The 24,539-nt window shown below is 45.7% G+C and overlaps 1 protein-coding gene across 2 annotated transcripts in view; it reads left to right on the plus strand.

The window, feature by feature from the left end:
• REEP1 (receptor accessory protein 1) overlaps window positions 1-24,539 on the plus strand; it is a 103,511-nt gene that overhangs the window by 30,559 nt on the left and 48,413 nt on the right. For both annotated transcript variants that reach the window (XM_045979901.1, XM_045979900.1), the window contains exon 2: window positions 18,179-18,251. In XM_045979901.1, the coding sequence (XP_045835857.1) occupies window positions 18,179-18,251 (73 nt within the window). The remainder of the gene's footprint in view (window positions 1-18,178; window positions 18,252-24,539) is intronic.

Consider the following 24,539-nt stretch of genomic DNA (forward strand, 5'->3'; position numbering starts at 1 on the left):
CCGGTGGTGTATGCTCCAAACCCCTCCTGTTCCTTGAGTTCCACAGTTCCCCAAACCAACCAACTAACCAGCCAGCCCACCCTAAGAAACAACTTGCCTTCTCTACCTGCTGCCAAGGCAGAGGAGCTGGAGAGCCACTGTATGCTCAGATGTCACAGACAGCCGGTTACTGAGTTACACCCCTCAGGGGTCTCTCCGGGATGCCTCAGCCCAGGCATTTCTCGACAGACCAGCTGGGGTGGGGGTGAGAGGTAAATAGCCTAGAAGCACTGAGGCTCCCGCCTTCTCTACCATTTACAATAAAGCCGTCTTGGATCTCCAGCGGAAAGGGAGTGGGGTGGACTTGCGAATCATTTTCTCTCTTTATTTTGGGAGGCACCCAGACTGGTGTCCTCTGAGAACCCCCAGAACCTTCTGGGAAGAGGCCTTTCCCTGATGTCACACACCCAGAACCAAGGAATAGGTTGGGGAGCAGGATACTTTGATGATTCTGCTGAGACAGTGGAACCCCTCCCCACAGCCTCCAAAAAAGGTCTGCGTTGAAATGACAGTGTTCGTTTCCCCACACCAACCCCCAGGGAGAATCTGCCTTGTGGGCAGTGGCTGTTCTTGGTCTTCCGGCTACAGGGCATTCTTGGGTCTTATAGGCCTGAGAGCTTGACCCAGCACCACCCAGGGCTAGTTAAATAACTCCCAGTGCTGAGGGCCCTGAACCTGAGAGGTGGTTCCTGCTTTCTGGGCCACGTAGGGTGCAGGCAAATGGACAACCAGGCCACAATCCTCCCTTCACAGGGGCTGACCAGCTGTGTGATCACAGAAGGCCACTGGACTGTGAGTATGGAAGAGCAAGGGAGAGTTTTGTAGCACAATGCAGCACCCAGAGCAGGTACTGGGCCTCCATGTCCAACAGGCTTGTGGCACCTACTCCCATGGGACATCCTGGGGGAGAAGTGGCTGTCCCTGACACAGTCCCTCACCCTTGTTTGCTTGCAGCAGGAACCAAATTATGTTACTGCTGGCAGGATCCTTGGTATGTGGACCTCTGCTTGGACGATCTCATTTTAAATGACCAGTGCTCGTGATCATTTGAAAAGATTTCCTCAGCAAAGCCCAAAAGTAATGTAATACAAGTAATGTGTGATTTCAATATTTTATTGATTTTGTGGCATCAAAAAAGTGGGGACCTCATTGATTCTAGCACCCAGGCTTTGAAATCTCACATTCAAGTCCCAGGGCAGCCACAGACTCGCTGTGTGACCTTAGCCCAATTGTTTAACTTCTCTGATCCTTATTTTCAGTCTGTGAAATGGAGATTGTAATCATGCCTGCTTCACAGAGTTCTCCTACAGTGCCTAAACCCGTGCCCAGCTTGCCGGGAGCATTCAGTAGGGCACAGGTTACTATGTGACGTTAACTTGTTTCTCCCAACTATGAAGCTTTCCTTAGTAGGCCTGACCTATGATTGGGAGCCCACAAATGGAAAGAACGCATATTGCTTTCATTCTGAAGCAAACAAAATTTCTTCTATTTCCAGCCTCAAAGCCAATTCTCCCACTCTGGGAATCTTTCTCTCCTTCTCAGTGACCTAGTTTTATCTGTTCTTTTCAAATCTGCAGAAACAAATGGTACAGTCCTTCAGGAGTAGTTCTCAGGGCACCTGGCTGGCGCAGTTGGTGGACTTGGTCTCAGCATCATGGGTTGGAGCCCCATGTTGGGCATGGATCTTACTTAAAAAACAAAAACCCAGGGAGCCTGGGTGGCTCAGTGGGTTAAAGCCTCTGCCTTTGGCTCAGGTCATGATCCCAGATCCTGGGATTGAGCCCCGCATCGGGCTCTCTGCTCAGCTGGGAGCCTTTTTCCCCCTCTCTCTCTGCTTGCTTGTGACCTCTGTCTGTCAAATAATCAATAAAATCTTAAAAAAACAAAAACAAAAAAAACAAAAACAAAAAAAACCCCCAGTAGTACTCATTATGTGGTTAGGAGGCGTATCTTTATTTTCTAAACAAAGCAAACTGTTTCTTATATTCCAACTTCTTTTTTTTTTTTTAAGATTTTATTTATTTATTTGACAGAGAGAGAGAGAGATCACAAGTAGGCAGAGAGGCAGGCAGAGAGAGAGAGAGGGAAGCAGACTCCCCACTGAGCAGAGAGCCTGACATGGGACTCGATTCCAGGACCCTGAGATCATGACCTGAGCTGAAGGCAGTGGCTTAACCCACTGAGCCACCCAGGTGCCCCTTATATTCCAACTTCTTAACTATTAGGTGGTATTCCATCGTACCTTGTAGAACAGTACCAGAGATTACTTTTACAAGCATCAAAAACAGTTATTACCCAGACCAGGGCCTCACCGTCCTCACCAGGGATTGGTTGCATCTGGTGGTGGGCAGAGCCCCTAGAGCTGTGCAGTCAGCACAGCCAAGGGGTCCACACTCGCTGGCGAGGTCGCAGGGAAGCAGGCGCCGCGCTTGCGTCACAGGCAATGCAGGTGCTCTCCGTGCAGGGTGCAAGCTGGCCAGTCTGGAGGCGCTTTAGGAGAACACCCAGCTGGGACCTGTGTCTCACAGCCATCCGCTGTGTTTGTTCCCTCTCTGCCCCTCATAATTAATGTAACTCCCTCATAATTAAGACATGTGTTGTAGAGTCTCCTCTCAAAGCTTAAATTTCTCTCCCCGAAGGAAACCTGGCTGCTTTCTAGCTTGCTTTCTTTTCTTGCGCTGTTGGGGTTGAATCAGGGAGGCAGGCACTCTGGGCAGGAGCCAAACATCCCTGTTTCAGACGATCTTTGTTCTTCCGTGAGCGTAGGAGTCAGGTGTAGACAAGGTCTGCCTTCCTCTAGCTCCTCCCTCCTCTGTGGGTGGGATGACAGCAGTGACCATACTAGCTGCTCCAAAACTTTTTTTGGACAAGCCCAGTGTCCAGGAATCATAATTTCTTATGAATCACCTGATTATTTATAACTGAGCCTCCTCAGTTCCTTTCTGGAACAAATCAAGGTATAAAAAAATAAATATTTAAGATATCCACAGCAGGAACCTATTTAGTGGTGTAACTTCTGGAAAGAACATAATATACAGCATTTTCTTTCTTTCTGTACCAGCAGACCACTTAAAAAAAATATTTGCATTGCTTGCTAATTTTCACTCATTTTATGTCATGATATCCTCTAATAAATTGAGAGATGACAGTGCCTTCTAAAATTGGTATTTTTTTTTTTTGGCTTGACAATTTCAGTAAATTAAATAAATAGCTTTGTACCATGAAACAGAACAGGTGTAACTTGAAAGGTTATATATTCCATTTTTTATTCCATTTTTTCTAAATTTGTTAGAATTTTTGTTAGAATTTATTAGACTGAACCATTTGTGGATTAAATGAACTAATGACTTATACAAAGTAAATTCTGTTCTTTTAAATGTTCAAATATGGATGATTTTAACAAATATTCATGTCAAGATTTTTTTGGTTCATAAGCATCATACATTTACTTTATTTTAATTGTGGTTAAAAAAAACAACAATATTTACCATCTTCATCACTTTTAAGTGTACAGCTCAGTGGTGTTAAGTATATTTGCATTATGCTCATCCAAACTCCAGAACTTTTTCATCTCGCAAAATTAAAAATGAAGTTCTGTACCTATTAAACAATGACTCCCTATTTCTTCTCCCCCCACCAACCCCTGGCAACCACAATTTTACTTTCTGATTCTACGAATTTGACCTATCTAGAGTAGTATCTATGTAAGTAGTAGATTTATCAGAGGGAGTCTACTCATGTAAATGAAATCATACAACATTTGTCTTTTTTGTGTCTGACTTATTTCACTTAGCCTGATGTCTGCAAAGTTCATCCATGCTGTAGCATGTATCAGGATTTCCTTTATTATTTTTTAAAGATTTTATTTATTTATTTGACAGAGATCACAAGTAGGCAGAGAGGCAGGCAGAGAGAGAGAGGAAGGGAAGCAGGCTCCTCGCCAAGCAGAGAGACCAATGTGGGGCTCGATCCCAGGACCCCAGGATTGTGACCCGAGCCGAAGGCGGAGGCTTTAACCCACTGAGCCACCCAGGTGCCCCTGGTTTTAAAGCTGAATAATATGTCATCATATTTATATTTATTAGTCTCACACATCTTGTCACACATAAAATCACATTTTGTTTTGTGTGCATCTCTTAGGCTATTATGAATAATGCTGCTATGAACATGGGTGTGCAAATACTTCTTAGACACAGAACCGTTTTTAATCTTAGCTGCATTCTACTATGTTAACTTGGCTTATTTTAACCATCAAAAACTCACGGGGCGCCTGGGTGGCTCAGTGGGTTAAAGCCTCTGCCTTCGGCTTGGTCATGATCCCAGGGTCCTGGGATCGAGCCCTGCATCGGGCTCTCTGCTCAGCGGAAAGCCTGCTTCCCTTCCTCTCTCTCTCTCTGCCAACTTGTGATCTCTGTCTGTCAAATAAATAAATAAAATCTTTAAAAAAAAAAACAACAAAAAAAAAAACCTCAGTAACTTGACGTATAGGGCCAGCCTCTTCTGGCAGTCTGTGTGCACTTGGCATCGTGGGATTGTGAGCTTGAAGAACGCAGCCTCCGTGTAGCTGAACGAGAGAGTCAGAAGGATCTGGTTCATACCTGAGCAGGTGTATCTGCCACAGGCCCCCATCCCTGCTGCAAGGGAAACTGGAAAAGTGAGCATTAACCATTTTAGGCTTCAGGTATGTTAAGGTAACAACGTCACTACACAAGGCAGTGGGGGTCATTATTACTCAGGGAGCCAGAAGAATGATAAATGCTTGTTACACCAGCTTACCAGCATCTAGAATTTTCACACACATTATGTCACAGCTTTCCCACTTGCTTAGAATGGCTTGGTGTGGCTGAGGAGACCACACAATGACACATGGATCTGGGGTAGCAGATGTATAGCGTAGGACCACCAAACTCCTGGTGCTCGTGTCATCTCTGGAAACCCTGGAAAGCCTGTGCACTTTGGTCCATGCTGGTTCCTCTCTGTGGGTTGTCTTCTCTACCTCTGTCAACCAGAACCAGCTCTTTCTTTTCTGTCAGGTTCCACTTGAGTCCAATGCCTTGGGAATCTGCCATCCTTCCTCTCTGGATATTTTCTTGCACTTGTTTCAGGGGTGGGTCTAGTTTTCATGGGTTCTGAAGCTTTTACAGTGGAGAGCAGGATGTTTTTCAGAAAAAGTCATAAAAAATTTGATGAACACAGGGACACCTGGGTGGCTCAGTCAGTTAAGCATCTGCCTTCAGTTCAGGTCATGATCTCCAGGGTCCTGGGATCCAGCCCCTTGTGTGTGACTTTCTGCTCATCAGGGAGCCCGCTTCTCCTTCTGCCTGCCACTCCTCCTGCTTGTGTGTACTCTCTCTCTCTGACAAATAAATTAAATCTTTAAAAAAAATTGATGAGCAGGGCGCCTGGGTGGCTCAGTGGGTTAAGCCGCTGCCTTCGGCTCAGGTCATGATCTCAGGGTCCTGGGATCGAGTCCCACATCGGGCTCTTTGCTCGGCGGGGAGCCTGCTTCCCTCTCTCTCTCTCTCTGCCTGCCTCTCTGCCTACTTGTGATCTCTCTCTCTCTCGCTGTCAAATAAATAAATAAAATCTTTAAAAAAAAAAAATTGATGAGCATATTGCTAGGACTCCTCCCAGGGCCCAGGCAGCTGAGGAGCCCTGAAGCTTTAACCTGATTAACTTCCCTGTAAATCTACTTCTGCTAGTATTCATTCCTCCCCCGCACCTCTTTCTTCCCCCATTTTAAAAATTGGAGGGGGCACCTGGCTGGCCAGACAGTGGAGCATGCGGCTCTTGATTTCGGGGTTGTGAATTAGAGTCCCACCCACACTGGGTGTAAAGATTGCTTGCATAAATAAACTTAAAAATTGGTTAGAATATTATTTGCATACAGTAAAATTCACTGTTTTTATTGCATAGTTCCGTGAGCTTTGACAAATGCATATACTCATGTAGGCACTGTCACAATGAAGTATTGAAGGCTCCATCCCTGCACCCAGAATATGCCCCAGGCCCTCTGGTAGTCATCTTCTCCTCCCACCCTAGCCTCTGGCAACTCACCTGTCTTCTATCTTTACAGTTCTATCTTTTCCAGAGTGCTGTATATATGGAATCACGCAGCATGTAGCCTTTTGCCTTTTGAGTTTGGCTTCTTTCACTTAGACTAGTGCATGTGAATTTCGTGCGTGGTGTTGTGAGTGCTCCCTGCTCTGTGTTTAACACCGGAGATACTTAGATGGAGAAGGCCCCATCCTTGCTCTCAGAGAGCTCTTAGTCTAGTGGCAGAGGCACTTGGGCCCATCATCCCAGGCTTTTCCTTTATTTGTAGTATACACACAACTTTGCCCTACTGCCTATCTTGTTCTGATATACCTGTCAACCCAATCACTTTGTGGTCATCCTGAGGATAAAATCTCTGACCTTCTCAAGGTACTGTATTGGAGGGGAAAGAGCATGGGGTTTGAAGCCACATGGACTTTGAATCCAGCTCACCCACTAAGCAGCTCTGTGACCTTATGTTGAACTTAGAATTTGGCATAGAATATACTGAATAATCTACTGAATGAATGAATGAGACCTCCTTAAGTCTTGGGTCCCTCCTGTGTAAAAAAGGAAAAGTAGTCTCAACTTCATCTGATTGCTGTGGGGATCAGTGTCTGGTACAGTGCCTGGCAGGCATCACTAAAGGTTTGTTTCCCTCTCTGTCCCTAGAGCCCTATGATATCCTTCCCTGGGCAGGTCCATGCGCATTGTACAGACCTCCAAGTGGGCTAGGCAGGATGATACCAGCACCTGCTGTGTGCGAGCCAGGAAGGGCATGAGCTGAGCAAAGAAGTCCCAGGAAACCCCACAGGTACTCCTCAGGTGCCAACCCCGGAAGTCCACCCTCAAAGAGTCCCTCCCACTAATTCCTGGACTCTATCGATCCTTTCCTCTCACCAAATACGTTCCTTGTAGGGGCTTCCGAGGAAGTTCACAAGAAGAGAAAACCATAACCCTTTACCCGGGAACCCTCTGGCTGAGTGTCCGGTTTCTGGCTCTCAGACCCATGGTTGGGGGAGGGGCATGAACTGGCAGATGAGCAGCCACAGGGCAGTTATTGTGAAGAAATTTGTTTTCTCCTTCAAAACATACTCAGCATAACTCAACACAGTGATTGTTATCAATCAGTTATTTGTATAATTACCTGTGCGCTGGCTGCCTTCCCTACCAGAGGACCCAGGGCATGTACTAGGTGCTCAACAAATATTTAATATTGAATGAAAAATATTTTGTGGTTAAGAATTGGCATCTGAGGAGCACGTGGGTGGCTCAGTGGGTTAAGCCTCTGCCTTCCACTCAGGTCATGGTCTCAGGATCCTGGGATCAAGCCCCATATCCGGCTCTCTGCTCAGCGGGGAGCCTGCTTCCCCCCTCTCTCTCTGCCTGCCTCTCTGCCTACTTGTGATCTCTCTCTCTGTCAAATAAATACATGAAATCTTAAAAAAAAAGAAGAAGAAGAATTGGCATCTGAAATTACAATTTCTATAGAAAAGAAGGGAATTAATATTTGTCATTCATCTGTGGTGTTTCTGGCTTGTTAAATCTTTACCTACAACCTCATTGAATCTGCACGGTGGCTGTTGGAAGTAGGTACTTTGATCTATCCACTTAGGGAAACTGGCTCAGAGTCATTGAGAAATGTACCCGCAGTCCCGCAGGTGGTCAGTCATGGAGCTGGAGTCAATCTTAGATCTGATGCCAAAGCTCAGCCTCTAGATTTTTCAAGAATGGAAATTTCTACAATTTAGACTTAAAAAAAATATTCAGACTGATACTTGAGCAGGATTTGAGTGGGTTGGCTTGCAGAGTTGAAAGCTTAATAGCATGAATTGAAAATTTGCAGAGTGTTTATTCCATTTTGTGCTTTTCTAAATTGGGTTTGGGAGTAATTCTGTAATGCAATTTAAATTGGGGTTTTTATCACACTGATTACAAACAGCTCTAAACAAGCTGTAAAACCCCTTCTCTGTGTAAGGGAGGCAGTGTGGGCTGGGAAATGGTTGTGGACGTGGAGGCAGGAGGCCTGGGTTCAAGTCCTTTTGGATGAGGAGGGCCTTCTGCAGACCTTGAAGCACTTTAAACTTCAGTTTGTCATTGTTTCTCTGTCTTCATGTTCATTGGGAAAGGAACCCCGATGATCTCAGAGAGTTGCGGTGTACGGCAAATGAGCAAATATGAAAATGAGATGTTTGTGAGAGGCATAACCCCAGGAGGAGTTTTGTGTATGTCATTTGTTCCAAATCTGGACAGGAGTAGGGGTGTGGAGCACCACGGGAAAGAAAGACTGCAAAGAGAGGTCAGCAGAATCCCGTGCCAAGGCAGATGTGGCTTGTTTCTGTTCTGCCCAGATCAACAAGAGAGTGCCTTGTTTGTATAAACAGTGTATGTACTTGGAACCCTGTAGTTATATTTGTCACCTGTGTCAATAAATATATAATACAGGGCCAGAATTGAGTTCTCTTAGGCAAGAAAGCAGGCAACGTTCACTCTTTCTTTCTCTCTGGTCCCCATCCATCCATTCATCCGTCCATCCATTCAGGCATCACTGCAGCCTCTGAGCCATGCGTTGTGGTCAGGTCAATAGGGCAGCAAATCATGAACAGTGGAATCAGATAGACCTGGGTTTGAGTCTGGCCTCCTCCCCTGATTAATGTTAAACTCAGTTATTCAGTTTTCACTAAATCCCAGTTTCCTCATCTGCAATACAAGAAAAACAGTAATACTTGTCTCATAAGTTTATACAGAGATTAAAAGTGATAATACTTATAATGAAGTTTGCACAGATCTTGGCACATAATGGACATTCAGTAAGTAAATGGTAACTTATACATCTTAAAAATGTAACTGCCAAGAAGCCAAAATGCATAATGGGCCACTTCTGCTGTTTTCATATTTTCTCCTCTATCCTCTTAGAAGGTCACAGTGGGTAAGCAGAAGCAGAGGCCCAAAGGTTGGGACCCATGGCAACCAAAGCCCAGGTGGTTTGCTGTGCCATGGGAATCTTGAGCTGTGTGCCCAACCTGAGCAACTGTGCCCAAGGTAAGCTTCTGGATCACACTGTGAGTGAGGATGTTCTCTGCAGCACCATGGTAAAGATCAGACTTGCTTAGCTGTGTTTAGAACCCAGGCCCATGGTACATCTTTCAGGGCTAGAGTAGTAAAAGGACTGGAGGTGCATTATGGTTTATGTGAGTCCTTGTTTCATTACATATGGACCTTCTGCTATCAGGAAGTTGTTTTAGAGCTGGGAGGCTGATGCCCAGGTTGGCTTTAGTCGTTTTTGGAGACACACACTTATGAGTGTAAATTTCCTCCAAATGCTTCTTTTTTTTCTTCTTAAAGGCCATGTTTATTGAGATATAATTAGTAAAAGTCACTCTTTGGCATGATTTTTCTTTTAATTGTGAGTTTGAATTCTAAGTTTTAATAAATGCATACAGTGTGTAACCACCATGACAATGAAGGTGTAGGATAGTTCCATCCCCCAAATTCCTTCACTCTCCTTTGTAGTCAACTCCTCCCACCCCAAGCCCCAGCAACCACTGATCTGTTTTTTTTGTCTCCATACATTTTCCTTTTTCAGAATAGCATATAAATGGAATCATACAGCATGTTGACTCCTGAGTTTGGCTTTCTTCACTTAGTGTGATGCATTGGAGGCTCCCAACTGTTTTTGATTACAGCAAGATTAGTAGTTCTGAGCTCAACATGGAAAATCAAAAACATTCCTGTATACCGTTAGTAACCAATAGAAAATCTAATTCAAAAATTCACAATATCACCCAAAATCCCAGAAGTAGTTAGGAATAAATAAAACAAAATATGTCCAAGAACTTTATGGAAAAATTTATAACATACCATGAAAAAACATTAAAGATGACAAATATAGATGAAAAGATGATGTTCATAGAGAGAAAACCTGATAACAAAGATGGTACTTCTTCCTGAGTAAATCTATAAATACATTGCAATTCCAACCAAAATCTGAGTAAAGTTTTTCATGGAATTTGGCAAGCTATTATGAAATTTATATAGAAAAAAGCTAAGAGGGTGCCTGGTTGGCTCAGTTGTTAAGTGTCTGCCTTCGGCTCAGGTCATGATCCCGGAGTCCTGGGATTGAGCCCCATGTTGGGGTCCCTGCTCCATGGGAAGCCTGCTTCTCCCTCTCGCACTCCCCTTGCTGTGTTCCATCTCTCGCTGTATCTTTCTCCGTCAAATAAACAAATAAGATAAAATAAATAAAATTTTAAAAAAAGAAAAGAAAAAAATCTGAGAATAGGCCAGATGATTTTAAGAACATTAGAATTTATTTTAAAGCTCTGAGAATTAAGACACTGTGGTAAAAGTGCATAGTCAGGTGGTAGACCAGTAGAACAGAATGGAGAGCTGAAATAACACCTGACCATGTTGGGAAACCTTACATGTGATGCGCAGAACTGAAACCCAATGGGAAAGATTAGGTAAATGTTACCAGGACAATTGGGATCCATACAGAAAAGAATAAAATTGAATCCTGAACTCGCAACATACATAAAGATATATCCAGATGAATTAAAACCTAATAGGAAGAAGCAAATGTTATACAAATTTATGGGAAAATATATGTGACCAGGATTTCCTTAACAAGTTATAAAAACAAGCTATAAAATCAAAGATTGATATGTTTGTCCATGTAAAATTTAAAATTTATACAGCAGAAGGTGCCACAAACCAAGTTAAAAGATTTTTTATTAGAGAAGGATGTTTGCAATGCACATGGAGGGAAGGATTTATACCCAGAATTTGCAGAGGAGTCCTAAAAATCAGTAAGAAAAATATAAGCTAATGGGGGGTAGAAATGGGTCAGTTAAGCAGCCCAAATGGCTAACAGAAGGCATGAGATACCATTTCCCACGTTTCAGACTGGCAAAAATTTTAAATCTCTGTTTGGCAAGAAGGGGAACATTGGAAGTCTTCTACACTGGAGGAATTCAAGTCAGAACTTGAAGAACTTCCTCGGTGAGTAGATTTGCATTTATGGTACATGGTACACAGTGTTGTACCCCACGATTCACAGTATGTATCTACCCTAGAGAAAGTTTCACATGTGCATAGGAAACATGTAGTAGAATGTTTATTACAGCCCTGTTTGAAATAGTTAAAAAAAATTGGAGGGGCGCCTAGGTGGCTCAGCGGGTTAAAGCCTCCGCCTTCAGCTCAGGTCATGATCCCAGGGTCCTGGGATTGAGCCCCGCATCGGACTCTCTGCTTAGCTGGGAGCCTGCTTCCTCCTCTCTCTCTCTGCCTGCCTCTCTGCCTACTTGTAATCTCTGTCAAATAAATAAATCTTAAAAAAAAAAAAATTGGAAACTACCTAAATATGCCTGAATAGGTACATATTTATATATGGATAAACAAGTTGTGATATATTCACATGGTGAAATAGCATATAGTGGTTTAAAATGATCTAGAAATATTTGCATCAACATGGACCAAATTTCAAAAGCACAAAGTGAAATTAACATATTTCAATGGAATACAAGGAGTATGTTTCCATTTATATAATGTGTAAGCAAGTATAACTTTTTTTCATTTATGCCTCATTTACATAGTTAATAAAAGCATGGTGAGAATAATAAACACCAGGTTCAGGTTGGTGGTTATTTTAGGGAAGGAGGGAGGGGGGCTATATCAGGAAAGAATATATAGGAGACTTCAAATATATGTCATGTCTTAAAGTTTTTCATATTAAAAAATATAGTGTATTTATTTGAATACCAGTAGGAGCTCAAAAAGAAAGGAACATCCTTCTATTAGAATGGACTACTAGAAATGATCTTGGGGATTAATTCTCATAGAGAGTAATAAAAATTGATTCATAAGCTTTTAGAAAAAATCTTCAGGGAATGGCAATTAGAAATTACATTTTTTTAAAATTAGGAACAGAAAACACAAAATGTAATCAGGGTAAAATTTAATAGCCTTTTGGGGCACCTGGGTGGCTCAGTGGGTTAAGCCTCTGCCTTCGGCTCAGGTCATGATCCCAGGGTCCTGGGATCGAGCCCCACATCAGGCTCTCTGCTCAGCGGGAAGCCTGCTTCCTCCTCTCTCTCTCTCTGCCTGCCTCTCCAAGTACTTGAGATCTCTGTCTGTCAAATAAATAAAATTTAAAAAAAAATTTAATAGCCTTTTAATGCTCAAAGGAAATAGTATACCTTCATGACTTAGAAGACCTTCCGTGCAAATTCTTTTTTTTTTTTTCAGATATGGGACATCACTTTTAAAAATTATAAAATATAACATTCACATACAAAAAAAGGTGCATAGGGCGCCTGGGTGGCTCAGTGGTTTAAGCCGCTGCCTTCAGCTCAGGTCATGATCTCAGGGTCCTGGGATCGAGTCCCGCATCGGGCTCTCTGCTCGGCAGGGAGCCTGCTTCCCTCTCACTCTCTCTGCCTGCCTCTCTGCCTATTTGTGATCTCTCTCTGTCATAAATAAAAAAAAAAAAAAAAAAAAAGGTGCATAGAACATATGTATACAGTTTAATGTACATTTGTAATTACAAAGCAGAACTCTAGGTGACTACTGCCCAGGTCGAGAAATTCAGCTTTCTAGAAGCCCCTGAGTGGTGTGCCATTTCTTAAATTCAATCTGTTTTATCATGATACGAATAACTGTACAGTAGGCCTGTTATTTTTCTTATATTAAAAAATTAATTTTAGAAAAAAATGTTCCTAACATTGATTTTGAAACTTTTCAACACAGTTCAGGGGGGCTCCCAGGTGGTGCAGTCAGTTGGACATCTAAATCATGGTTTCGGCTCGGGTTGTGATCTCAGGGCCATGAGCTAGAGCCCCACCTCCGGCCCCACGCTGAATGCGGAGTCTGCTAGGGATTCACTTTCCCTCTCCCCCTGCCCCTCCCGCTCGTGCTTTCTCTCACTCTCTTTCTAAAACAAGTAAATCTTTTAAAAAATTTTCTTCATCATATTTTGGGATTGCGAAATGTCACTCCAACACTAGGATGCCTGAGAAGCCTGTGAAAAACACCACGTTTCATTGTTTGCAGAAGTCTTGGCCCAGGTTAGCAGCCACCTGTGTCACAGCTTGTACTTGAGCTGCAGGCCAGCAGTTGCCGCCCTGCGGCTCCGGGAATGGTAAGCACTCCTCCTTGGTGACTGTAACTAGCATCGTAGTTATGGTCTATTCCTGTGAGCGGTACCTCTCTTCCTTTGGCCAGAGCTCCAGGTAGTTGATAAGTAGCTTCAGAGATGCGTTTTCCCCTGACATTGACAATGGGATAGGTATGTGGTCTTTGCCAATTGGGATTGTCTCCTCCTATCTGAGCATCTCTTGTCTTGCCTGGGACACTGGGCATTAAAAAAAACTCTTGGGGGGCGCCTGGGTGACTCAGTGGGTTAAAGCCTCTGCCTTCGGCTCAGGTCATGATCCCAGGGTCCTGGGATCGAGCCCCGCATCGGGATCTCTGCTCGGTGGGGACCCTGCTTCCCTTCCTCTCTCTCTGCCTGCTTCTCTGCCTACTTGTGATCTGTCTGTCAAATAAATAAATAAAATCTTTTTTTAAAAAAATAAATAAAATAAAACTCTTGGGAGTGGATTGTCCTTGATTACTGGGTGGAGAATCCATGACGAAGGACTGGGAAATAGCATGCTAGACCAGGGTTTTTCCACTCTGGTACTTTTGGCTTGGGGGCTGGATTGTTCTTTGTTGGGTCGGGGGGGTGGGTTTCTGTGCAATGTGGGATGCTTAACAGCATCACTGGCTTCCACCCACCACATGCCACGGACACTCTCTCAGTGTGGGAACCAGCGTATTTCTAGGCATCACCCAGATGTCTGGAGAAACAAGTCACCCTGGCTGGGAACGCTTGCCTTAGAAGATGAGACTCTTGGTCCCTTATAGATATGACAGCTGTGGAAGTGGTTGGGGAGGCAACCCCTGGATGAAGACCCCTAACTTAGAGCAAGAGACTGAATGAAGGGCAGAGACAGGAGAAGTGTAAAGGCAGGTAAATGGAGGCAGTAAGGGTGAGGGCTCTAGGCAAGCAGTAAATGACAGTGGTGAGAAGGGAGGGTGGGTGCAAGGCTCTGAGGCTGGGGGGTGCGGTGTGAGCTTCTGTCCAGTAATAACTCGGAGGAGTGTGTTAGCCAGAGCCTGGTCTCCTCTCCAGAGGGAGGCACTCAAACCTTCCACTGTCCCTCTTCTGGGGTCAGCCTTGAGCGCTTAAGTACTCTAGATCCTCTTAAGTATGTCACTGCCTTCCTCCTGACCTTGTGGAGAGAGGTATGTGAATCTGTTAAGTGGGTTAAGCTCCTTGGAGAGCGATTGCAATTCTTTGATCTTTATTCACTCAACAGACACTTAGCAGGTACCCACTTAGGGAGGGGCTGTGCCAGGCACTAGGGACCCCACCAGTCAGACCAGAACTGCATGGTCTGGCCGGGGAGACGACTCAGCCAGCACAGGCCACCCTGGGAGGAGAAAGGAGGAGAGCCCTATTGTCAGGCTGCCTCTCGTCAGGTCCACATCCCACCTGTGTTCCTGCCTCTTCCGTCTCCTTTGGCTTCGGTGTCCCAGTCTGTGAGATGGAGTAGTGAGAATTCTTACCCCAATTGGGCACGGAGGGGCTGATGTGCGAGAACGTGTCCAGCCCGTACAGCAGTGCCTGGCATTGGTGAGCACTCAGTGATATTGCCATCACTATTGTTAACAATTTATTATTAAAACTCCTACCTAAAGTCTGTAGTAGAGCGCCCAGAAAATCCTGAGGGACGATTGACCAGTGATTCATGTGTCGTTTTTGAGCTGGGTCTTAAAGGATTAGTGGGACTTTATCAGGAAAAAGCATTGTGGAGTTGTGGAAAGATCACGCACTAAGACACGGGCAGGAAGTCACAGATTGTGAGCAAGGCAGCATGGCTTAGAGGGGACAGCTGCTGGCCATGAGATCCGGAGGTTCGGGCAGGGGTGGGCTGTCAGGCTGAGAAGGAAGGCGGCTAGGGCCGCTGGAGAAGGGACTTGGACTGAACGGACATAAGTGCCCATACCCTTTGGCCTGGATGTGCTTCATTTGTTCTTTCTTTTCTCCAGAACAGATTAGGAAAAACTTGCCATTTGAATCCCATTCTCCTTTCCCTGAGCAGTGAAGTGCTAAGCTCCCCAGGAGGCATTATTGAGCCTTTGGAGACTGAGAAGCTGTCCCCGTGCTGTCATATATGGGGTGGGGTGGCATGCAGGGGGACACGGGCGGCCACTTCATGTCAGGAGCCTGGCAGATGGAGCATGCCCTCTCTTGTCTGGGCACTCTTGGGCCTTTCCAGTTATGTGACCGCTCTGTTGGTGTTGGTGTTCCTGTCTACTCACCGGAGCTCACAGAGGCACTGATCAACCAGCCAGCCTGGGGTCATGATGGATTTTCCAATTCTCTCTTCTCAGCAGCTCACATGCTGCCTCAGGGCAGGGGCTGAGAACCATCCTGGCAGACGTGCTAATAACTGGGGCATCTGTGCCAAGGAGCAGCGTGTTTATTTCTCCGGAACCTGTGGCACGGTGCCCGAGGCTTTGCTGAATCAGCCTGGTGCCGTCTGGCGTCCCCCGGATGCTCAGACCTCAGTCCCAAGGTCACAGGTGTCCCCTGGAGGGCTCTGGCTTTTGCTTTACCACTCTCTGAAATGTCACACAGTGAATATGTACTTCCTGACCATTTGCCAGGCCCCCAGGGGCGGTTATGAATGAGAAAGATGCCATCCTTAGCTTTGGGAAACATATATTCTTATAGGAGAGACAGACATCGAATAAACCATGGCAAGTGGTATGGATCAGGGCTAGGAAAGGGCGACATCCAGAGTCACAATGCTATGGAACAGCGAGAGGAACCTAGTCTTGGGTGGGTGGTGTGACAAGGTCAGGAAAGGCCTCCTAGGAAAGGAAGACTTCCTGATATTCGAGAATGCTTGGGGTTGCGGCAGGGTGGAGTGGTTGGAAGGACCTCTGTCACCAAGCTGGCTCATGACTGAATCCATCAGGCTCCTCCGTGAAGTATTTCCCCCTCCGCCTGCCCACTGCCTTTGACACTGTTGCCTTCTCTCTCTTAAATTCTTTTCCTCCTTCTCCATTCCTTTCAGACTACTCTTTTGTCTCCTTTGCTGGCTTCTCTTGCTCCCCAGGCATAATTCTGGCCTTCCCAGAGGATGGCCTCGCTCTCCAAAGCAGTAGACGGTGGTGAGAAGCCAGTCTTGGATGAAGCCAAGCCGGCTGGGTCCTAGCCCCTGCTTTTCTCCTTATGGTCCCACAACCTTAGACAAGCAAGTGACTAAGGGCTCCACATGTTGGTATCCTGTCTATAAAAGAGGTTCCTTTACCAGGCCATTCTGAGGACTGCAGTGATGCCTATACAGCACTTAGTGAAAGGCCCGTGTGAGTCAAGGTTACAAAACCCTTTCTCATTCAGCATCAGAAACTGACTCAGTTCCATTCACTTTCTGTTTTTCCCTGGAAACCTGATAAATATGGAAGGTCAAGGTGTCACCTGGCCACAGATCTTATGGGAAAGCCGACCCCTGCTTGGTACATTGAATCTGGACTGGGTTCTCTGTATGACCTCTAAATAACCTGATGAGGAGCCATGGGTTTGGGCTTCCGGAGTGTGGTGTCTCCCTGCAGGGACCTCCTTGCAAAAATCCTAGAAGCTCCATCTGTGGGGCTGTTACAGGAGATGTTGGCTCCTGTGGGGCCTGGGACCAAGGTGGCTCTGTTCCCAGACAGTTTACACCTGGGAGGTGACCTCATCTGTCAGATGAAAGGATTAAACCCCTCCAGCTCTAACATTCTGTCAGTTCATTCTCTTAAAAAAATCCATTGAGGGGCGCCTGGGTAGCTCATTCGGTTAAGTGTCTGCCTTTGGCTCAGGTCATGATCCCAGGGTCCTGGGATGGAGTCCTGTATTGGGCTCCCTGCTCAGCGGGGAGCCTGCTTCTCTCTCTGCTTCTGCCTGCTGCTCCCCCTGTTTGTGCTCTCTCTCTCTCTCTGACAAATAAATAAATAAGTAAAATCTTTAAAAAAAAAAATCCATTGAGAGCCTTCCATTGGATAGGCACTGAGAACACATTGTTGAACAAAGCAGATTCATTCTGCGCTCTGAAGGCACTGATAGTTCGGTTGGGAGAGGTTGTCAATCCGAGTGTGTCACAGCTAGTCGTAAAAGAGCACTTTGATTATGTATACCTTGTGTCATAGGAGATTTGACCTAGACGGAGAGGTCAGGGACGTCTTCCATGAAGAAGGCATGATGGAGCTGGGATCTGATGGAGGAACAGGCACTAACCAGCAAAGAAAGGGAAGGGGACAATTGCAGAAAGCAAGAATAGCAGAAGCAAAGGCTTTGAGAGGGGATGGGGCCAGGTGGAGAGAATGAGGGCTGCAAGAACTCTGGGGGCCGGCTGAGAGTCAAACCATTTAGTGATCTTGTGCAGCCATGGGCATGGCCAGTGAGAGCTGGTACCTAGACAGTCATGTGCTGTCGTTGCATTTCCTCCTCCTTAACAGCAGTGAGAAAAGCGGGTTAACGTGGGGTGGGGATGAGTATCTTGGGAAGACTGCATTCAGAATTTGAAAGGCTGATTCTGGCTACAGGATGCTGGAATCCAGTGTGAGGGGAGGGAAATTTTGAAGGAACTTTAAGTGGAAATGTTTTTTTTTGGAGAAGGAAGCCAAAGGTGTGGGTGGGCTTTACAGAGCATCAGTGGGGATTAGCAGCAGGAGAGGAGAGTTTGACCTTTAATTCATAGGCCATGGCTGCTTGGCTTGGCTTCCCACCCCCACTCTCACACCCATTTTTGGCTTCCATGACCCCGAATCACTCTTTTATGTTGCCAAATCACAGACTAAAGGAAGATGGGTGTGCAGCTGAAACAGGACAGAGGTTCCTAAGCACGGCCCAGCCACAAGAAGAAACCTTCAGGGCATTCATAAAGCTAGATCAGGCCAGAAATCAGCATCTTCTGTAACTTGGAGAACTGCTTTCGGCATTGAAGACAGACATTTTCCATCAAATAGGGTGAAAGAAAATCACAGTTCTCTTTTCTCTCTCTTTTCCCTCCAGGCTTATATTTGGCACCCTTTACCCTGCATATTATTCCTACAAGGCTGTGAAATCGAAGGACATTAAAGAATATGTAAGTAGCACTTATTGGTGGGGTCCCGATGGTCCTGGAGAAGCTGGGTGTGAAGTAGTGGGAGGAGGAGGATGGCCTGTGGTACAGGCACTCTAGTAGCAGGGCAAAGGAACCCTTCTTTTACCCTTCATCTCATGAGACTTGCCTCATTTGGTCCAGGAGTCCTCTCCATATCTAGACCCTTATAGAACCAGAGAATGGAAGGAAGGTATGTCAAAAGGAAAAGGAAATGGAATCAGGGATCACAGGCCACCCAGACTGCCACATACCACTGTATGGCCTAAGACAAATGACTTTACCTCTCTGAGCTTCAGTTTCCTTGTTCAGAAAACACTGTGTAGACCACAGTTACTGGGAGATAGTCCACCATAGAGGGCTCCCACAGGGCCCTCCTGCCTCTGTGACTCTGGTGATGATTCCCATTCCAGCTGTGTGACCTGAGTACCCCGTGATTTAAACTCTGTTGCTTTATAAGCTTTTCAAGAAGAAGAGCTGGTCATCGTCTTTCATCCGATTCCCCAGCACCCAGCGGAGGGCTGAGCATGTGGGAAGGGAATCTGGAGTACTTATCGTTGAAGGATTGTATTGTTGCTGGGTGGTTCCTCTAAGCAGGAGAATCATCAGACACCTGCATGGGGTGGCTGATGAGGAAAGGATGCCCAGGTCGTATAGGACAGAAGCCCAGGTCAAACTACAGAGGATGTGGATTAGGGCATCAGGAGTCTGAAGTGAAGTGCGGGCTCTGACATTTGATGGATGCAATACTGGACAAGAAGATTAACTTCTGGGCACATGAATGGCTCAGGTGCTTAAGCATCTGCCTTCAGTTCATGTCATGATCCTGGAGTCCTGGTATCAAGTCCACATCAGGCTCCCAGCTCAGTGGGAAGCCTGCTTCTCCCTCTGACCCTCTCCCCTCTTATGCTCTCTCTCTCTCACTCTCTCTCTGAAATAAATTAAAAAAAAAAAAAAAAAAAAAAAAGCTTAACTTCCAAGAGCCTTGGTTTCCTAATCAGAAGGGTGGATATCAGCAATCTTGGCCCCTAGTGTTGAGAGGGACAAAGGTTCTTCACTTTCCCTCTTTTACTCAGAACTCATTTTGGAAGTTTGCCACAGGTAAAGAAATAAAGCGTATTTGAAAGTCACTTTCTTTCTCAGATTTTCCAGGATGTCTTTATGACGAAAACCAGCCCACCTCCAGGTCAACTGCAACAGGAACTCACCCCCTCATTCCCTCAGTTTCCCTGAACTGCTTTCCTGGGCTTGCATCTGCTAAGCAGGGCGTCCAGACAGGGCTGGGTTCTCTGGAGACAGGGTCCCTGGTATATCTAAGGGAATCTCAGTGTGAACTATAAGTAGCTGTTGAGTTGCAAGCACACAACCTCCTGATTCTCCACTGGCTTGGCGCAGGGGTAAAGCAGGAGGCAGCCTCTCTCCCAGTCTTTCTCCCGACCCCTTCCAGCCACGGGTGCAGGGAAGCTGTGCCATGTAAGGAGGCGTAATTGGGGTCACCATGGTTCAGGGTCTGATCCTCCACTTTGTAGGGGCAGAAACTCAATTCTGACAGCTCATCTGGGAGAAATCAGAGCCTGGTAAATTGTTTTGGTCTGACCAAACTCACAGGAGCCTGGTTTATGACTAAAATGGCAATTCATTAATTTAGACTGAAAAATATAACTGACAAGCAGAGCAGCTGTTTGTGTTGGCTGGTGAGCATGAGTTTTTCCCAGTAGGGAAAGCTTGAGAGTTAAGATTAGAAGGTTTCTTGGTAAAAATGGAATTGAAAGAAAGGAGCTGAGTAGTATGCGAAGAGATCTGCCTGCTTTTCCTGCACTTGCTCTCGCACGTGCACACTCTCACTCACTCTGTCACACATGCTCTCACATGTGCTCTTGCACGCACCCTCACACGCATGCTCTCCAACACTTTCTCACACTCATGTGCTCTCACACACATTTTCTCATTCACCCAACCATAACTTGCTCACACGTGCTCTCACACACTCACATATTCTCTCACACATGTTCTCCTACTTACACACCCACACACACTTCTACACTCACATGCTCTCTCATACATGCTCTCACTCTCAGTCTCACACACTTCTCACTCCCACACACTCACACGCTCTCTCATTCAGACATACTCATGTGCTCTCCCACTCACACTCACATACTCTCTCACACATGTTCTCCCACCTACATACCCCACACACTTCTCACACTCACATTCTCTCATTCACCCGATGTAGTCTCACACACAACACTATCTCTCACACATGCTCTCTCACTCTTACACTCACACACTCTCTCACACACACACTCACACTTACACATACTCTCATACACTTTCACATGCACTCTTGCACACATTCAGACTCACCATTACACTTGCCTCTCTCCCTCGTTTTGACCAATAAACCCATTTGTCCAAGAGAGAAACCTGGAATTGCCTTCAGCTTCTGTCTGGCCCTCACCACCCAGCCCTATACACACTCCTGGTTCCTGACTGTGTCCCTCATCTCTATCCCCTTAATGGTCCTTCAGACCAGGTCTCTCCTCCTGTGCTGCCACTCTCTTAAATGTTGTTCTTATCAGGTTTTTCCTGGAATGTTACAGTAGCCTCCCGTATTTGTTTTCTGTTGCCACTGTAACAAATTACCATGAACTTAGTGCCTTAAAACACACAAAGATATTATCTCTTAGTCTAGAGGTCAGAAGTCTAATGGGTCTCACTGGGCTAAAATCAGGCAGGGCCACATTCCTTCTGGAGACTCTGGGGGAGAATCCATTTCCTTATCTTTTCCAGTTCCTACAGGCCATCTGCGTTCCTTGGCTCCTGCCCCTTCCTCCATCTTCAGAGCCAGGGTAGCGTCTCTGAGCATGCTTCCATAGTCACATTTCACTTAGATGACAGCCTCTTGGTGACAGCCAAGTTCACATCACAGGAAGGCTCTGGTTAGGAAGTTGCTGCCGAGGACCCCACTAGGGATACTGGCTGCCAGCTGTCTGTGCCTTTGGAACATTCCCTGCAGATTCAAAATCCTAAATACGAGCATTTGACTTTTCTAAGCCTATATAACTGACCTTGTCTCCCACAAAGATCCTTATGCTAGAAGACTGTCTCCAAATTAAATGGCATTGGACGTTGGTAGTAAAAACAAATAAATATAGATACAGATGTAGATTGCAGTTATATCTTTGGCTGCTCCGCACCCACATCCACTCCTTTGACCATATTTTGGCGTTAAAAAACTTTCCAGCAAGAATTCTGTATGATTTATGTACTTGGCAAATCCACTTTTTTTCAGCTGAGTCCAGCACCAGTCCAGTATCTCTGGCAAAGACCTCTCCTCCTCTGGCTCTGATCTTAATATTCAGCACTCTAAAAATTAAATTGTCAAGTGAACCAACACTGACATACCCTTATAGTAGTACCTTATAGTAGTATGTAGTATAGTAGACCTATGCTATATGAGGGTGAGAAAGAGAATACATAAAAATAAAACTAGTTAAAATATTTAAATCTATACATGATACAGAAAGGAAGAAAATACGGATAGAAGTTATAGTTCTTAGTCATGCAAGTAGTCTTGAGTTCATAGCTGGTATTCATGTCTTTTGTTAAAAGATGATTTTTTAAAAGGGTCAAATCATGACTCTTGTACAAAAATAAAGTTGACACATGTTGAAAGTTTTACTTAACTCATTAATTAATAAGGGAACCAGTAAGGTGTTTAAAAAAAAAATTCAAAGGAGACTCCAAAGAGCAGATGTATCTAAGGAATCAAGAATGACTAAATGAATTTGTTAATAGATATTCAGCTGATTTTGGAGGAGGGTGGGGAGATCAATTGCACCTCCACTGGACAAAATTTATTTGTACCTCTAGACAAAATCAGTTGCGTTGCAATCAGTTTTCTATAACTTACAAAGTTGTTTATAGCTCAAAGATATTGAAAAACAAGACAACTATAGAAGCAAGATAATTCAGAAGGAGGCTCTGGACAGCATCTAGCATTCTACAGATCATCCATTCTAAACTCTTCCACAATTTTTCCTATTATTTCCCTCTTCTACCATCTAATTCATGTTCTTTTTGTCTTCAGTTAGAGTTTTAGCAAGTGGGATTCCTTACCCAGGACTGTGGCCTGAGTCTTCCTTTGTGAGGAGCCAGAGGCCTTAGCAAACGTCTTGCCTGTGTAAGGTTGTAGTGATGATCCATTGACTCTTACCTCCAAGCAAGGCGATACTCGCTCACATAAGGGATCCCACCCAGATCCCTCCAGAGGCTCCTTAATTTCCATTTACCCTCCTTCCTGCCACATTGTGTAGCAGCAATCCTGTCCCCCCGGTAATCAGGATCAGTCCCTTTACCACCTATTTCCTAGGGACATCATGGTCCTGAAATGGCCAGGTAGGAGTGTCGTTTCTGCTTCCACATCACTGGAATCATTTTGTATTCCTGGTGAAAGTACCCACCCTTCAGGTACTGTAAGAATTAAACAGCAGAACTCAGAGATTTAAAGGTAAAACACAAAAATGTTGTGAGTCTGTTAGTCCAGTGATTCTCAAACTGCAATGTGCACATAGAATGACTAGAGGATTTTATTAAAATGCAGGTGCTGATTCGTTAGGTCTGGGGTGACTTCTGAGATGCTGCATCTCTAAGAAGCTCCAAGGTGATTCCAGTGGTGCTGGCCCATGAACCACAATTGGAGCTGCACAAAGCTGGCAATAGGCTTACCCATAAGCAACACCGCTCTCAGTTCCTTGGTCCCTGAACCTTTAGATTCTGGCTAAGCTGCAGAAGCATGTGTTGCTTCCTGGTTCACGGAAGAAACTGCATCGTCCAGGTCAATGCCTCAACCCCACAGAATGCTGGCTCTCTTTTGGAATTCTCCTGTAGCTGTTGCAACACTTTAAAGTCCGCTGCCTCAGAGCAGTGGGTGTGTGGGCACGGTAAGATTGAGACTTCCCAGCCCCTCAGCCTCTTGTCTCGGGTTTCTTTTCCTATAAAAGAAGGTCCTTGGTTAGAAGGAGTATTGGGTGTCAGGCATCAAAATAAAAAGGACACGGAGCCCACAGCTTACTCTACAGGCTGCCGGAAATATGGCAGCAGGAAAAGCAAGTCCGCATGCAGAGTCAGTGAATCTTCCAGAAAAGACGCTGCTGCCCATTCTGTGAGGGAAGGGGCCTGGTGTGATGAGGCTGCTCTAAGGAGTCTGGCTGGGGCCATGAGACATGGTATCATCATAGACATGCTTGTGCTGCTGCCGGCGACTTGGGCTCTGAGCGGTGGTTGCGGCCAGGTCAGCCTTTTTGAGAGGGATTCCACAGTGCCAAGGTCACCTGCTCCCTCTGTCCCTCGCACATGGCCACTGGCAGGTGAGCACATTGGACACGCACAGTCATCCTGAGGAAAGTGTCTAGCTGACATCCACAGGCCTGGTCACCTCATCTACTTGATTACCAAAGGCCTCCTGTGCCACGGGACCTTGTGAGCAGGAACAGGCGCCACCCAGGTCCACATTCCGTGGGCCTATTCACGTCATTCCCAAACCCCTTCAACACCAGTCTCTCAGTCTTGTCCCTTCCAAGGACCTCGCCATCTAGCCAGTCCTTACCTGGGGTTTGAAATGTACCTGGGATTTGTTTTAATCGGGTATGGTAGGGCGTGCTGACACAGAAATGACTACCACGAAGGAAGAACTTCTTACAGTTTTCCCAGAAGGAGGAGGCACAGCAGGCCGCCGACGGCCGTATGGGGAAACACGTGGGTCTGTTAGGAGTCAGAGGCAGCGACGCTCTGCATTGTGGTGTCTGTAGGAAGGTCAAGGCTAGGCAGTGCAAGCAGGTTTAGGACTGGTGAGTTTGAATAACTTCTGCGGGCTCTGGGGTGATTAGGGCTGGGGAATATTGGCTCAACCTGTGAGAGCCCCATGAAAGAGGGAGTTTAAGAGTATGGGCTCTGGACTGATCCGTTTGCCTATGAAAGGTGTGCTGCAGAGCCTGTCCTTTGCTCTCTCTAAGACTTGGTTAGTCCTAGGAGGGCCAGTCTCTCCCCAGCCAGCGAAGCCACAGATGCCAGAACGTCAAGAACACAGGAAGTAAGAAAATATAGTTACTATACCTGGTGACAGTGTGAAGGCATTACCTCAAGGCACAAGTGCACTCTTCAAAGTTTTGCCTGCAGGGGACTGTCGCTTCAGCTGCTCTCTCCGGGCTGCCCCTGACTGCGCAGCGGTCCTCACTGGGCTCGCCCTGGGAGATGGTGCAGAGCCATCTG

The sequence above is a fragment of the Meles meles genome, chromosome 15 (assembly GCF_922984935.1).
Source record: "Meles meles chromosome 15, mMelMel3.1 paternal haplotype, whole genome shotgun sequence".
Taxonomy (NCBI): Eukaryota; Metazoa; Chordata; class Mammalia; order Carnivora; family Mustelidae; genus Meles; species Meles meles.